The sequence below is a fragment of the Miniopterus natalensis genome, chromosome 22, assembly GCF_054644295.1.
Source record: "Miniopterus natalensis isolate mMinNat1 chromosome 22, mMinNat1.hap1, whole genome shotgun sequence".
Taxonomy (NCBI): domain Eukaryota; kingdom Metazoa; phylum Chordata; class Mammalia; order Chiroptera; family Miniopteridae; genus Miniopterus; species Miniopterus natalensis.
Window position 1 is genome coordinate 5297241 of NC_142102.1, and position 17546 is coordinate 5314786.

Consider the following 17546-nt stretch of genomic DNA (forward strand, 5'->3'; position numbering starts at 1 on the left):
AGGATTAACTTTAGAAGTAAGTTAAAGCAAAAGAAAAACAGTCTCATTATGCTTCCAAGTGCCTTTCCTTTTTATGCAGTCCTGCTCTTTCCTTTTATAAGACATGTTACTTTCCCTCGTCAGAGCTCAAAGTTTTGTCTCTAAAAGGTGACTGGATATTGGTCCTGGTTTAGTCAAAATGAACAGCTTTGCTAACTAGCACACACTATCCAAGTATATTTTCCTCTATTTTATACATGAAGAAATTGAGAAACAGATTAGTTTCTGCAAAATCTCGCAATGAAGCCAGGATATAAACAAACTGACTCCACTGCCTATGTTCTTTCCATTTTACAATATCAAATCTAAACCAGAAGTTCTTAATTTCATGTTCATTCCTGTGGTGCAAGAAGGCCATGAATCCCTGAAATTATATGTAAATTTCTGCAGGCCTCTATGTATTTTTTCAGTAGGAGAAATCTGAGAGCTATTTTCAAAGGAGTCACTGACCTGAAAAAAAATGTTTAAAAGCTCTCCATCCAAACAATTAGTATGAGGATTAAGCATAAATCCTACACAACTCCTTTGTACAAGCATTAGGCTGGAACACCAGTACACATCCTCACTTTCGACAGCAAGTAGTCCTGTTATGTAACAAGTGCCCTGTTTACCTGTTTCGTTATCCCAGGCAACAAGCCTACTTTGTGCCTTCGTCTTTAAATGCCTTTTTAAAAGTATCTGGCGTACAGCTCGATTCGAGCAGAATGCTCCCCTACATTCATCCCTCAACAGCAAGCGTGGGCCCCTCAACTGAAGCTACTCGGCCCTTAAAATACTCAGTGTTTGCAGATTCTAATCCACAACTAACTGAACAGTTAAAACTGCAGAATATGAATCTCGATCTTGAAAATCAGATTCCTGATCCCAGGTGTTGACTCAAAGGCAAGTTTTTTTTTGGTGTTTTTTTTTAAATATACTTTATTGATTTCAGAGAGAGGAAAGGAAAGGGAGAGAGACAGAAACATCAATGATGAGAGAGTCATTGATCTAGCCCGCAACCCGGGCCTGTGCCCTGACTGGGAATCGAACCCTGATCACCTGGACCCCAGGTCAACGCTCAACCGCTGAGCCACGCCCGGCCGGGCTCAAAGGCAAGTCTTATCAAGACCCTTCCATGCATTTCTCCTGGCAAAGTACACCCCTAACCTGTTAACTTTCTTTCGTTCTTTTAATTATTTTTAATGTATGTACAAATTCACTTTTGTGGGGTGTACAGTCCTATGGTTTGGAACACCTGCACAGGTTCTTACAACCACCACCACCGCAATGCAGAACCACTCCAACACTCAAAGAATTCCCTCATGAAACCCTTCTGCTGTCAGACCCTCCCCTCCTCCTATACTTGGCAACTACTCATCTGGTTTCTGTGCCTATAATTTTGCCCTTTCCAGAATGTCTCATAAATGAAATCATACAGTAAATACCCCTTAGAAACTAACTTTTTTACTTAGAACAATGCATTCCAAAAGCATCCGAGTTGTTGCACATGTCAGTAGTTTTTACTGCTGAGTAATAATCAATTATGTGGATGTACCACGACTTATTTACATAGTCAGAGAGAGAGATCTGGGTTAGTTCCAGTCTCTTGTGGTTATAAATAACGCTGCCATAGGCATATTTGTGGGAAGATTTTTTTTTTTGAGTGAATGTAAGATTTTTATTTCTCTAGGATGAATAGCCAGAAGTGAGATTGCTGGGTCATATAGTAAACATACATTTAACTTTATAAGAAACTGCCAAACTCTCTTCTACAGTAGCAATAACGTTCTACACTCCCACAGTAATATACAAGATGTTCTGCACACTTGCCAGCACTTGGTATTTTTAATCTTAGCTGTTCTCATAGGTGTGTAATGGTACCTTATCAGGGTTTTAATGCATTTCCTTAAGTGTTAATATTTGATTTAGCCTGTACTAGCACTGCTTGGAAAGCACATGGAAAGTCCACAAAAATATTAAAGCTGGCCAGTTCCCTATTAAAGACAAGGAAGCTAAGGCCCAGAGAGGGGAAATGATACGCCTCAAGTTTCAGACCTGTACTTTTTCTAATACATTGACCTTTAAACAATGAGGGGGTTACGGGCACTGCCCACACAGTGAAAAATCAGCATGTAACTTAAGTCAGCCCTCTGCATACGTGGATTCCCAACTGTGGACTGAAATATGTGTGTAAGTGGGCCTGTGCAGCTGAAAACCATGTTGTTCAGGGTGAATTGCATTTCTTCTTAACATAGTAACATGAACAAACTATCTAACTCCTGTGCCTTCTTTAAACAAACAAATAAATAAAAATGTCATAAGCTCCACAAATAACTACTGCAACCCATCTTGACAGTGATTCAAGAATGGCAATCAGAACAGGCATTCCCACACCACCACAGAAACAGTAGGACTGTAGGTATGAAGCCCCAACATTTGGTTTCTGGAAAGGTGCTCATGCCCTATATAATGGCAAATAGTCTGCTTTCTAGGTCTTGGCACTATAGAGGGTTCTTGGACACTATATTAGTAAGAAAAAGAAATGGAAAAATGCTTTCTTCCTGATTTGATTTTAGAGTCTTCACTTTCCTTTGTATTCTACCTGGGCAGGATTGCCCTGGGAGTATATTTATAGTAAGCCCTTGATGCTAGGGGATGGCATTCCTGCTGCTGATCACAGGTTTAACTGTGAAATTCAGTGGCTATAAGAGAGGCAAAGCTGGCAAATGCCCCTTCACCAATCTTCCATAGGGGAAAAATATGTTTATTTGATGGGTCTGCGAAAGCAGGAACTGGGCATGCCCCTGGCTCAGTACCCTCTGGGCATCCCCCTCAGGATCTGCTACCAGCAGACAGGCTGACTTCTGGTATGTTCTCCCTAAATAACACAGTAACCACAGCTGGGCAGACCCTGAAGGGCAGTCCTGTGACTGTCCAGCTCTTTCAGAGATACAGTAAGGACAGCAAACCCTTCCGGCAGGAGGTGTAATGTCAATCTTCCAATCTAGCTTTCATCAGTACTAGAAAAAATATTTTCCCCTCTAGCCATTTAACTCCTAAATCTTTCAACTGAATTTAAACGCAGGAGGAAAAGAGGATGTTATTTATTGGACCCCAGGTATGTACTGCTTCATTTAAATATGTAAATAGCACAGCTGGCATGGCTCAGTGGTTGAGTGTCGATCCATGAACCATATCATGGTTCAATTCTCAGTCAGGGCACATGTTCAGGCTGCGGGCTTGATCCCCAGTAGGGGGCATGTAGGAGGCAGCCGATGACTCTCATCCCTCATGTTTCTCTCTCTCGCTCTCTCTTCCTCTCTATGAAATCAATAAAGAAAAAGATATATTTTTAAAAAGCAAACAAAAAAACCCATATTTTTAAATACATAAATAAATACACACACACACACACACATATATATATAAATGAAACCATGACATCTAGAAGATGTCATTTGCCACAAGAATAATTATGTGGGAAAACCCCTATCTGACTCAGAGAAATATATATAGATCCCTATTACATCAGTGTTTTTTAAAAAGTGGAGCCCTTCAATGAACTCTCACATGGAAAGCCAGTAAGTAAGAGTGAAAATAATCTGGTTTAAAAAGTGTGGGGTTAAAAACAATAATAATAATAAACAAACAAACATCAAATAACAAGAAACACAAAGAAAAAAAGCTATGGGGTTTCTCAGAGCTCAGCTTGCCCTCACGCTCCCCCCACACCCCACCCCCAAGTTTCTTTTCCTCAGACTCCATGAAATCTCTAGAGAACTTCAGAATACAGTAATAAAAACCCTGTCTGATCATTAAATACCAAAAAACGTACAAAAAGCTACTCTACTGCTCTCTTCGTGAAGGGTGGATCACTTTCTCCACTTGAGAGGCCAAGCCTGAAATCGGGACCCACGGAAAGGTGCTGTGCTGCTCCCTCTCTACAATAAATGAGAAGTGAAAATGGCAACAGCAGTCATTTCACCACAGGAACAGGTTTACCAGCTCAGCTGAAAACCCAGCAGAGATGCCATCAAGGCCCCTTGGCTACAGCAATTGTGAGGTTTTTTTTCAGCCACTGTGGAAGACTTGATGCCAATGACCATATAAAAGCAGCCCCATTAAAACCTGTAAGTTCCAAACTCAGTGTGTGTTTTGTGTAATTTAAGTTCTTACCATGCAAAGTCTGATTTGTCCCCAACACATTCCACTCTGCCGGCAGCTTCAGGTGTCTGAATGCCAGGGCAACCTTCTCATCAAGGGAATTCACATCTGCAGACGGGGGTCCTGACCGATCAAGAAAGCGGGTGAAGTTCAGTGCTTGCTGATTCCCAGCACTGGTTGCCAAGAACTGAGCTGCATCATAAGCCTCATCCTGGATGAACTGAAAGTCTTCTTCGGCCACCACAAACACTGGAAGGCCCTCTTTGGAAGCACACAGCAGCACCTTCACCGTCTCACAGCAATCATGACCTAGAGAAAACAGATGGGACAAAGACAACGGTATCAGAGTCTTCCTACTGAAAGGGACACGTGTGAGTTCTCACTGCTCTTGCATGATATTCAAGTTCCCCTTCCTGGAAGAAGCCCCTCCTTCCCCTGAGCTCTGAGCTCTGACAGCAATCTCCCAAACTTCTTAAAACTCCATTTCCAGCTCTAATGTTTACAAATACAAAGCAGTTGCCTTACCAAACAGCGGACACCTCTGTATCTCAGCTGTCTCCATGCTTGCAGTGTCTGGCACTGAACAGTCTGAGTGTCTCAATATACACTGACCTGCAGCTGGTCAATTTGAATGAAGGAAAGCATGACAGCTCAAGGATCTTGTAAGGCCTGGTACAGTGGGAAGTCGAAGGCCCACTGAACTGAATTATATCAGAAAACCCAACACGGAAAAGGTCACTCATACACAGGAGGAATTTTACAGATTCCTCAGCACTTACCTTATAATCACAATACAATTGATCAAACAAGGCACCTTGAAAAGTATAGAACTACTTTATTTTATTCTTTTATTATTAGCAAGTCAAGGCCTAGAAAGTAATGTCTGCTCTCAGGTATCTGTAAGGTAATGAGGCCTTCGATGAAACTGCCTGGTTCACACACAGATGACACAGTGCCAGGGCTGCAAGCCCGGCTAAGGAAAAGCAGGCATGCCCCCAACAGTGGTGCCCAAGGCACAGGCGGGCAGACACCTCATGCACCGTGTGACCTGAGGCAGCAACCTGCACGCCACCCCAAAGAGCTCCGCTGGAGTAAAACCAGAAAGGTTTGACAAGGCTGTTTCTGCACGTGAGGCTTCTTGGGGAATCAGACTTTCTTGTGGATTTTTATCTTCACAAAATTAAGTATTTGCAATATGCGGAATGTATTTGTTAAAGAGTTTTTCCTCAGCTTTCAAACACTGATCTCAACTAAAACTCGGCTCCTAATATCTTCATTCTTCTTGCATGTAATATCTTTCTGATGAGAACAAAATAAAGATGGAACTGATGTTCTTGTTGCTTTGCCTGATTAACCGCAGGCCCCTGTGCACCCACGGCTCCCCCGGATCCATTCCCACGCGAGGCCTGCTTTTCCACCAGGGAGTGAGGCCCAGGGAAACCCTCTATGTGGCCCCTGACTCTGGCTTCCTACTGTGGACACAGGCCGAGGTTTCAGACTTGGACAGAACAAACTAAGCTTTCTGCTATCTTTGCAAGAAAAAAGAGTAATTTTTTTTTCCATGTTTCCAATGAGAATAAGAAAATTGATTTTCCACATACTTTGACCTCCTCAAGCCCTTTACCTTGTAACAAAAGAAATCTCTCACTGCTGTGTAATTTTAGAGCGGTAGTATTTACTAACCAAGTACCTACTACATACCAGGCATTTTCTCTACACAACAAATTCAGGAGGTATGTTTTGTTCTCACATTATGGATGAGAGAACTGAGTCTCAAGGTTACACAGATTAAGAAGCAGAATCCATTATTCAAATTCAAGTCTGATGCCAAAGGTCGCCTTATTGTATCCTGATGCAAGAGTTTTATACCACATTGCTTATAAACAAAGGAGAAAGGGTGACAGCTTTGTGCCTCCTGAAAGGGGCCCAATAGTTGGAATGAGGGGCCAGTATAACTACTGGGCAAGGATAACAGGTTCATGAACCACCAAAATCAGTCTCCCTATAAACACATCTCTCCCAGATACTCCCAATGCCTTCCGAGCTGAAGTCTTTCTATGACGGCTATAAGAAACTGAAGCACCCCTTTGCGTGTATGCATTTCGACTCATTTATTTTGAATTCATGCAATTAATATATGCAATAAAATTAGAAAAAAATCTTAATCCGCCTTTGAAGGGCCCTAAGGCTTCTAAGTTATGTGGCCTCAGATCATCTCTGCTTCTCCAGGCCTCAATTTCTTCATTTATGGCGTGAGGGAGCAGACTCTACAGGCTCTACCGTTGGTCCAACTGGAAAAGCCTGTGGGTTTTACCAGGCAGATGAGAAGGGAGAGAATGCTAGTAAGAAATTCCAGGAGTAGGGCAGTTTCAAAAACATAAAAATGGAAGCAGAGGGTAAGCCGAAGGGATGAAATAATTACTACAACACAGTTGCAGGAAGATATTAACTTGGTTACATCTAGATGCTTAGTGAGAGGACAGACCTGGGTTTCAACTCATTTTCTTACTTATTAGCTATGTGGCCTGAGGTACACAACAAGCTCTCTAACGCTTTTAAGTCTAGATAGTCTCATAGCCTTGTAAGTGAGGAGCTATAATTTAAAAGAATCCTCTTAAATTCCTTAATACTATTTCCCAAAACAACATACATAGCTTCATTTCATTTCCAATTAAATTAGATCAGTAAATAGATACACGGAGTAGGCAGGTAGCCCAATATTTCCCCTTCAGACATGAACTCACAATCTAAAGGAGAAACTATGAATCATCTTAAGTGAACTGTGCCATAAATCTGGAATTTGTTTGATATGATTATAGGCTTCTTTTTCAAAAGAAAAACTGAGAATTAAAAGAGGGACGGAGAACTGAGGGTTTCCTGGATTAGTCTCCATTAAATTTAGAGTGAATTGGAAGAGTTACTACTGATCAAGAACAGAGTACCCCACCCTCCAGTCTGAAAATCAACCACTGCAAGGCTGGCAGGGTGCCTCTCTCACATTAATGTTTTCTATTAGGCTCAAGTGGTTCTTAAGATTATTTTTTAATCCTTATAACCTTTCAGATACAGCATCTAGAGAGAGAAAAATCAACATTTTAAAAACAAAGTTATATAACATAGGCCCAGTAATGAAACTAAAATCACTGCATATGCACACATAAGACCTTTGCTACCATAAATTAGCTGGAGACGTGACTATCTGCGGGGGCATTAGTCTTCTGACTGCCTTTGTGCACACAAAAATGCAAGGTATTAACGACATCTACATCCACACTGCAAAGACGTGAGATGGGGAGTCACATCCAATTCCCTATAATAACCACCATTTAACTTCTTTTTATGTGAAAACAGACGCTGCAATGGACAGAAGAGTAGCAAGGTGTTCAGCCAGTTCCACGGTGTTTTTCTTCCACTCAATTTTCTGGTAACAAAGGAAAATAAAAATCACCAGTCTTTTTAAAAAGGGAAGTTCTGAAAAACTGGCCGAGCCTCTTCTAAAAGAAGTACACCCAGGGAATTTAGAGAGGGAAAGAAGAGAGATAAACTGATAAAGAAACAAGACCTAAACTTCAATTCCATTTTTTAAATTAGGTCCTGAATTCACCCCACAATGAGGTCTTCATTTACAACAGAAATATACAGTAAATTATGGGGTGGGAGAGATCTGTTCCTAATTGAATGAAATAAATGTAAAGGGCCCTGAAGTATGCTGGCAAGTAGCTGTAGAGTCAGAAAATATTAGGTCTGAATCTCACCCTCCATTGCAGAGTCTGGGTTTTCCTTAAAAAGTCATTCAACCATGAAACCCATTTGCTTATACACAAAAGCATACCATTGCCAAGCATAAAACAGGGATCTAAAACTGTTATTATTATCGGCTACTAAATGCTCCTGTTCAGCATACTCAAGGAAAACAGAGCCCCAATACACTAGAAAGAGCTTCTGCGCATGGCCCAATGAAGCTTCTGAGCTGAATGTTGCCTTTGGCACCACAGGACTGAAAAAATTAAAGGAAGGGGGAAGAATGCAGAATAAACAAAAACACAAGGAGCACCTTGGTGAGAAACAAAAATTTAACTGCTGATGGTCCTCTTCAAAGCATCTAATCCAAACCTTTTTTTAGCCTACAGGTCAGGAGGTGTATGCTCATGAGGTTGGGCAAGTTTTTCCACAGGCTTCTTATCACTCCATGAAGCACCCGTCCCCATGGAAACGAAACAGAGCTACAGATAAACATACTGCTGAAGCACGACCCAAGAATTACTTCATTTCCTATTAAGCTAAAAGTGGCACACATCCCATCCGGGCCTTCTCTTCTGAGGATGAAACAATTGAGACTTTGTTTGACCGGCTCTCTGAAAAGGAACCCTGGAAGTGCCTGCTGGGCCAGACAAGCCCAGTCCGCTCCTACCATCCTCTAACAGAAAGATTGCATAAGCAGCAATAGTGGAAAATATAAAATGTATTTTACTACTTTGGCATCCAAGAATAAAAATTTGGTGTCTTTTTCTTCTCTTTGAAGTGGCTAAATAGCGTTAAAGGAAAATTTAAGTCTTCAGACCCAGACTCTACCAGGAGATAGAACTATGTGCAGAGGTATGCACCCACAGCAAGTTTTTGGTGGCCTAACGATAGATGTGCACATTCGGTGTATGTGTAAACGTCTCTGTATGTACATGAGTATTTAAGCAGGAGGGGGACAGCAAGCACACAAATGTCATCATGAACATTTTGACTAATTAATGGTAAAAATCTGATCCACTATGTTCCAGCCTGTTACTCTAAAGCAGTGTTTCTTAACCTTTTATTATTCAGTGTCATCCCCAAAAAAAGCATTTTAGACTTTTCTATTTGCCCCATCCCATAAAATTTTAATACCATAATTATACCATATACTTGTGGATGTATGTCTGTGCTTTATATATAAAAAGTAAATTTTTGCCCCCCACCAAGAGCCAATTTTCGTCCTTGGGGGGATTACTGCCCTCAGTGTGATGCATGTGCTAGGATTCCAGTGCTGCATCCTTAGCTCCAAGGTGATGAAATACACAACTTCCACATAAGCATTACAACTGAAACAGTAGACAAGAGCTCTATTTTCCCTTCAACTTGTTCTCACTGTGTTTCTCCAGGATAGCCACTATATATACTGACTAGCACTGGGACACTTAAAATATAAAATCACATCTGTCTAGAAGTCGGTCTCATAGTAAGAGTATTTTAGAATAGGGAGATTGTTAGAGAAAGTCCAGTAAATAAATTAACATTACTTTGGCAAAGAGGAAGGGTATAATAATTCTCTTGATTAGGCCAGTTTAAAGCCTACAACTTCTTTTCGAATGTGTTACTCAATTTGGCAACTTTTGGGCCTCTGCTGCTAGAAACAGAGCTTGGATCAGAAAAACTGAGACACTGTGATATAACTGGGACTACCTGCTGAGACCTAGGCGGTAAGCGCTGTTCTTTTTTTTAATTAAGCCCCAAAGGACTTCTGATCATGGTAAATATAGTTTTTATTTTTCAAATGAAAAATCTACTTTATATAGTACCTTCCCTCTGATGAGAAAGAAAAGGAAAATACAAAAGAGCTGAGTCAAATTTGGGGTCACTGAATGTCTGCAATTTTCCTGTCAAACAGATCCCTTGCTGTGGATTCTAAAAGTAATTCATAGACATGCTGAAAAAAGATTTCTGCCCAAGGCCTTTCACAGAAATAGTATGCAGCATCCACTAAATATCCCCGTCTTACTTTCCATTCTAAATTATCGTTTGCTTGGTCTAAATTCACATTTAATTAATAGACGTGAACACAATCAGACAGTGTTCCATATCTCCCCAAGAATTTTCTCCCAAGGACACTCAGATTTCTTTATACTCACCAGTCCTATACTGGTCTTTCAAAAAAAAAAAAAAATCTCAGCTTCATCTGTAGAGGAAAGTTACTGTTTAGTTAAAGTGGGATCTGAGTTGGATCCTTTTATATGAAGAGAAGAAAATGGAGGTATTTTCATTTACAGCAAAGATGACACCTTTTGTTTTTGGAGATGCATTTCCATTTCAGGCTGCACTTATGGCACATTATATTCTTAAACCAGCCAATTCACAGGTACTTTGAATGTGATCTTTTAAAATAAAACTTGTCTTTGGCTAGAGTTCATTATTAGTACAAAGGAGGCCTTATTTTCAAAAGAAAGAGCATTGTTTTCAAAAAGTCTTCAAGATGTTTTTATTTTAAATTACTATATAAGTTAAAAGTAGCATGCTCACTGTAAAAGAGCATTCAAACAATTCAAAGGCAGATGAAGCAGACAAGCCAAGTCTCCACCTAACTGTCCCCTAATAGGTTACTACGCTTAAGATAATTTATTAAAAAAAGGAGGATGAATATCATGTCCACAGCCTTTCAGTGGCAGTAAGTCAAGAAAAGATTACTTTTAAAGCCTTTACAATTTCTTTATAATTAAACACACACAATTCATTATGAACTTCTCACCAGAAAGCAAGCAAAATAGTGAGAAAATAGAAGAAATAATCTCAATATCTGAAGTCAAAGAGGCGTTTTTTTTAAGGAGACAATTGAGGGATGTCTCATTCCCCTCCGAATAAAAGGTTACAGACTAACATCAAGGAGTAGCTAGCTGTCTTTTGGAAGGTCAATCTATCATCTGGTTTTAGTAAAAACTAAAATATTACAAAACACTGACAGCAAAACACGCAGAAAACTCAAAGAAAAATCAGAACCAGCAGTGTGTATGAAACATGACATTAAGAGCAAGGACAAGGCACAAAGCTCTTTTTCTGCCCACAGTCAGCCAAACTGAAAAGGAATCGCAGAGCGAGGCCCACACGTGAGCAGAAAGCACGCAGAGACACCCCTCAGCAGCAGCAGCTGCAAACAGACTGCACATCTGTCCAGTAACTGGGATGCGCAAAGTAAAGGCTTTCCATGAAGAATCTTGACTAATCGGACACTGCCCTCAGCAGACAGGAAATCCGAGGCTATCAATACAGCTGACGCACAGAAGTGATCAAAAGTAGCTCTGGAAAGGGGGCACAGACTCCTGCCCAAGCTGAGAATTCAATTCAAGAAGGCAGAGACTCCTGTGCATTGTGAAAAAGAGTGGATGTCTGTGTGCCCGCACACATGCACCACCTTTCTAGAAGAGTGACTTCTGAGAACCTAGGTGAACCTGGACACAGTGAGAACACTGTGCCATCACCTGGCCAGGGCTCCTAGAACAAGCCTCCTAAGCATACGCCAGTGAACAAAACAGACAAAAATCCATGCCTCATGAAGGTGATGCTTCAGGAGGTAGAAAATAAGGTAAATAAAATAGGCAATGTGTTAAAAGTTGATAGCACGTGAAGAAAAATAAAGCCGAGAAGGGGACAGGGAATAGAGAGGGGGCAGTTGTATATTTACAAGACAGACAGGAAAGGCTTCACTGAAGAAGTGTTATCTGAAAAAAGACTGAAGAAAGGTAAGAACCAAGTCCTAGACGTCCATAAAAACAGACTCAGGCAGTTTAAGTCTAGACTAAAATATTAATGCCACGATATGAATGAGAAATTCAAAATTCACTTAACCCCCAAATGCCCCATCCCTACCCTTTCACAAATTACTGCAGCAGGTGTAGCAGCTTAAAAAGACAAGTAAACAGAAAAATCACATACTTAATGCCCATAACACGAGAGTCCATTCAGAGATGTCTTTGGCTTACCCAGTTAACAGAGCTCTAATTCACCAACTAGGGACCTCCCTGGTACCCTTGCGGACATTGGCACATATCAAAGGCACACGTGAACATGCTGCCTTGCTGTTCACCTGGCTTGCTGGTACAAGAGGGTCTTTCAAGGACTCTAATCCTTTGTCACCTCTGCTGTGATGAAGCATCTCATGGCAGCAGCCTGACTGAACTTAGGTGTGTAGCAGCATGTTCAGGCCAACTGAGGGGCAAAGGGGACAAGCTGTTGGGCACTGTAGTATAACAGAGGATAGATGAAGTGGGTGAGATCACACTATAAGGGGGGGAGAGCTGATTAATAGAAAGTGAAAGCAGGTACTAGGATTCCAGGCCCAAGGCAAATGGGTCAGGAACTACTTCCAAGGATTTGGATCAAATTACAGAAAAGGAACAGAGTACTGTATCCATTCCGGCTGACTGGCAGCACATGGGTACTCAGAGTCCCCAAAACAAAAGGACACCAGATATGGGAACTGCTGGAAAAGACTGGTACTGAGACACATGAAAGAGGTGTTAGAACCAAAGGAAAAGGAAAACATTGGAACTGGATCAGAAAAGGTGGGCTGGGGACAGAATACAGGATCAGGTACAAGCCGAGAGCTCTAGGCTATCACACAAGTACAACAGGTTTGTAAGTCCAAGGAGATGAAGCTCCCGCAGCCAACCCTAAGAGAAGTACCGTCAGAGACGGTGAAGGCGCTGCGGGGCATATCCGCCTCCACCAGAGGCTGGACTCTGCTGGCACTTGTGACTGAGGATCACAGCTAGGGCCTGGGGCTACATCCGCCACATTTGTCCTTTCTCTCATAGCTAGTTGCCTTTGCCTTCTAGATGATGCTTTCCTGCTCGGGCTCGCTCTCAATACACTCACACACACACACTCCCCCCTCCCCCAAACTTTAACTCCTAAAGTATTTATAACTCAGGAATGAGTAATTTTATAAAAATCACCTCCATTCCTTTCCTACCCAGTTGAGGAGCTGTTCCTCCCGGTCACCCCCACATCATAAATGCTGGGTAATGGTGATACTGCAGACACCTGCCAGAGTGCAGCCCTCAATCCCCACATCAGCCTTTCAGACACGGGTACATCGCAGGAAGGAGATGAGCGCAGCTTTAAGTCACAAAGGCGGATACTGAACGCTCTTTAGAAAAGAAATCAGTATCTATCCTGACGTCCTTGTTAAATTTCCTAACCCTAAAAATCTGGGGGGAAATATTTATAGGATGATCAAGAATCTTTAAATCCTGTATTTTTAAAAATAATTTTGCCCAGTAGAAGGATAAATATGGACTTCAACTGTCACAATCCCAGTTCTTGAATGTGTTGTAATTTCCATGATTTGGTAGGTATTAGACATGAAGTTAATTTATATAAAATGGCACAGCAACGAAAAACTAGCAATCTGATCCAATACTGGCAAGACCAAATATTGAATAATTTTTTACACCATTTATTTTAATAAAGTGAAACTGAAGTTACATATAAACACTAGTAAAAAGAAATGTCTCAATAAAAATTAAACTCATTTTATTCTCGAAAGGAAAATAGTTCAATTCTCAGCACTTTTTAGGGGTCCCTGTAAATGTGCTCGCTTCTGTACTCTGATAAAAACTGGCCAACTGCTAACTGTGAAGCAAGGCCAATGAAGGAAAGACGCTCAGCTGCAAACACAGATCAGTGCATCTTCAGATGTTAGGGCAGGTCAAGAGACAGTCATTACTTTATCAGCCATTTATGTGGATAGAGCAATAACTTAATGACTTTGTTAAAAAAAAATTTAATAAGTATTTTCCTTTTAACTCTGTTAAACTTATAAAGGCAACAGTGAAAAAGTACTCATTCCACCATGAACTATAACTTGTTAATCTGGGGAAGCTTTAGCTTTTATAGAGATTTTTTTAAGTCTTTCCCCCCCACAGATACTGAGGAATGTGTTACTGACTGTTCTACCTCAGCTTTGCCACTCTGATGTCAAGATCAAATATGCAGTCACACCACAGTAACCACATGAGGGTTTTCGCCTTCCATGCATGCTTTAGTGTTCCCCGAATCTCAACATTCCAGTAAATTAACATTTTTGCTGACCCTGATTTTTATCTTTCAATTTATGACACCATTTTATTTCATTTATTTCTAGTTAGGTTCAGACTTTTGTGAAACAAGCAAGATATGACCAAAATACTTAATTTTAAAATGTATTTATAAATAAAGATGTGACCATAGTTCTATCACCCTGATACACTCTTCCCGTCATGCCATACTAATGAAACAGAATAAAAACGTTTGCGAACTAGTAAAGATTCCACTCACCAGGAGTAATGGTCTCCAGCGTATGAGAACTGATCCTCCGGGTACTTGCACAGTGGTGGAGGGACGAACCCGAAAATACCAAGTACAGCACTGCATCTTCCTCAACTTTGTCGTCTTCAGTCAGCAGCACGGTGACAACACAATCGCCCTAGGAAAGGGAAAGGTGGGGCAAGGACATGAGAGAGCTTCCTCTTGGGAGTCTATCTTTACAAACACCACATTTAAGGGAAAATCAAGTGTATCATCTAAACTGTGCCCCATTCTAGGAGATTTAAACTAATACAAACACTGACTGAGCACTTATATACCAGTAAGCATTCTAGGCAATGAGAATACAAAATGACCTAAAAAAGATTTTAAAGCATTGAGATTTAAAGTACTGCAGTTCAGTATTGTATAAATCCTAACAGTACACTATGGAAAACCAATTTAGAGAAGGCCATGCCATTCTAGCATTAAGTAGGGGAGAGAATTCTCATTACTTACAATATGTTTTTCCCTTTCCATTTTGGCAACAAGAAAGTCATACCAACAAGGGAACTGTGCCACCCTGTGGCCACAACTAACTCGGCCCAGCAGCACAATGAGCTGCAGGCAGTGTTCTACCAAACACTGAAAACAAAAATCTTAAAGTCAAACTTAGGATCAAGGCTATTACCAGAAATGCTTCAATAGGCTGACTGTGGAAACAGAGTTCAAAATATATCCTGAAGCCCTGCACACGGTAGGTGCTCAGGTCTGTTGAATGCAGCAATGTCAGAAATCAGAATGAACTACACAGAAGCTATAACTTACCATAAAAGCTGAACTGGAAAGTTCCAAAGTTAAAAGGAATAGCACCGACTTCAGTCACTACAGTTATGCTTTAGACTTGGAAACACTTTTGAAACGCTGAGGCTGGTAAAATGTTTAATATCCTGTGCCATAATAAACCACAACCAGTTAAAATGTCTGCAGCACGTGAGATGAGTCAATTTCTCAAGGTGCTGAAATACCATTACAACCTGACGTAAAGATGGAAGTGAAAGTTCTAAAGCTTCCTCCTTTAGAGCACAGGTTGATCAACTATGACCCATGGGCCAAATCCAGCCCTCTGCTTGTTTTTGTACGGCTCACAGCTGAGAAAAAAATTTATTTTTGAATGTTTGGAAAAAAAAATAAAAGAGAAATAGCTTCAACATGTGAACATTATATGACATTCGAATTTCAGTGTGAATAAATAAAGCTTTATTGAAACACAGTCACACCCACTGGCTTATACATTGTCTATAGCTATCTTTGCACTAGAATGGGCAGGCACAGCAGTGCTGAGTGGTTGCCACAGAGATTGTAAAGCCCTCAAACCTAAAAGATTTACAATGTGGACTTTTACAGAAAAGAAATGTTTTCTCCACTTCGGTATCTAACCTGGCATTCTAAGAATGTATCTTCCTTTTCTAGATCAAGGATTTCCTCTCTGGGGCCTGCCGTCTTCTAACTGGGGACAGGGAAGATGGCTAATGGGCGTCGGAATCCTTTTACAAAGCTCTCAATAACAACCTCTTTTTTCATTCCCAAGACAAAGGAAAGTAAGTTTCAAATTGCTTTCACACCTTTGTTTAATAGTTTTTCGGTTTACATTAAGTCAAACTACCCAAAATATGAAATAGAATGGAACACGGAAGCTTCAATCACTTTTAAAGTCACGTGAAATTCAGATTCCAAAGGCGCTTGGAATTAAAGTACCTGTTTTCCCCGGAGGAGTACTGTCTGCACTCTGACAAAGTCACTGAGAGCAAGTAACAGAAACTCTTACTCTGCATTTCCACCACGTAAGTCCCATTTTACTGCACAAGTGCCAGGCACCTAGTATTACCTGAGATGGCCTTGAAAGATAAAGCAAGTGGAGTGGTGATCAAAAAATAAAAACAAAAAACAGGTCTAAGTAAGAGTTTTTGCTGACATAGTTGCCTTGATGACACCTCCTTGCAGGATACCCTTGGGTAAATGATTTTGCTGCCCAAAGAACGGACCAGCCCCACAGAATAAATAGATAAATCAATCTGACTGTCCAGTTATGTTTCTAACTACATAGATAAACTTATTAACAAGGGAAACTTTCAAGACATTCTTGATTAAAATTTTAATTTGACCCAACCCCAAAAGAAAATGCATCTATGCCTCTGACAGACGACACAGAATTAGAAAAGAAAATCTATATGAGGCGCCGTTTTGTAAGTGTCCAAAATACAGCACTGTAGTCCCAAATGCCACTGATCAATCACTTATTTGCCAATAAAAACAGGGTTTTAAATGGTAGCTAGGGTCTCAGTTTTCCCATCTTTCCTCATTTAAGGTGCATTCAGCGATGTAGCACTGACAGCCCAAAACCAACCATCATGGGAGTATTGACACCACTGAAACCGACAAATGCTACAAATAAGAGGCCCCCTGCCCCCTTTTAACCATCATGGAGACCAGGTCAGCGAAGGCAGAGTCCAATCAAGGGGATCACTGTTTATGAGGCATAAAAGTGCAGGGCTTGCCACAAGAGCAAACCCAAGGTAAGTACCTTTCCCAACGCTAACACAAAATGATTATTTTAAATACTACTACTAACAGTAACCAAAATTCATACTGTCTTCTAGCTTCGTAATTTTGTAACACTAAGATATATGCAAATCCTAAAAGATTTCCAGCACCACCTATTTGGACCATTAAAATAAAACCAGCAGGTGGCGCTCAGTAAATCTGTTGGGTTCTCTGCGGCTTTACAGACCTCGCTCCCTAACCAGGAAGAATCTTGAAATTTCAGCTGGAAAAGGAACTAAATTACAAAAATTTGGAAATCATTTAACGTACAGTTCCCTCAACAGGAAGCTTCCTTAAAAAGAAGAGAATTGTTAAAAATCCTAAGAGTCGAAGCTTTTTGTTTCAATGTACCACCCTGCTTCTCAAAGTCTACTCTTGTTTAAGCAAAGCTCAATTGGTAGGAGGGTGTTGGCTGGTGGCTTAAAAAAAAAAAACACTCAGCCTCTCCCTCCCACAAACGTTTCCCAACTCTCTGGAACTGCTGGAATAATTAGGTCAACACTTAAAGAGAGAGTCTTCCCTTTGCTACCGGGACTGGATATTTGGTTAAAATGCAGAGAATATATGATTTTTTATTAATTCTTGGTAGAAATTTAATGAAAGAATTGAAACTGATTAAATAAATCAACCTCTCTTTCCTCTGTCCCCTCCCAGAGGGCAGCTGGTTGAAATGGGGACAATCTGCAACTAAAATCTATCAGCTTGACCTCTGTTCTCACCCATCTCACCCACTC

General features: G+C 40.7%; 1 protein-coding gene across 1 annotated transcript in view; it reads right to left on the reverse strand.

The window, feature by feature from the left end:
• The window catches only part of AKAP13 (A-kinase anchoring protein 13), a 201787-nt gene that overhangs the window by 124559 nt on the left and 59682 nt on the right, over positions 1–17546 (reverse strand). The window contains exons 3-4 of the mRNA XM_016209595.2: positions 14242–14389; positions 4195–4491 (exon numbers count right to left, since the gene is read on the reverse strand). Of these exons, the coding sequence (XP_016065081.2) occupies positions 4195–4491; positions 14242–14389 (445 nt within the window). The remainder of the gene's footprint in view (positions 1–4194; positions 4492–14241; positions 14390–17546) is intronic.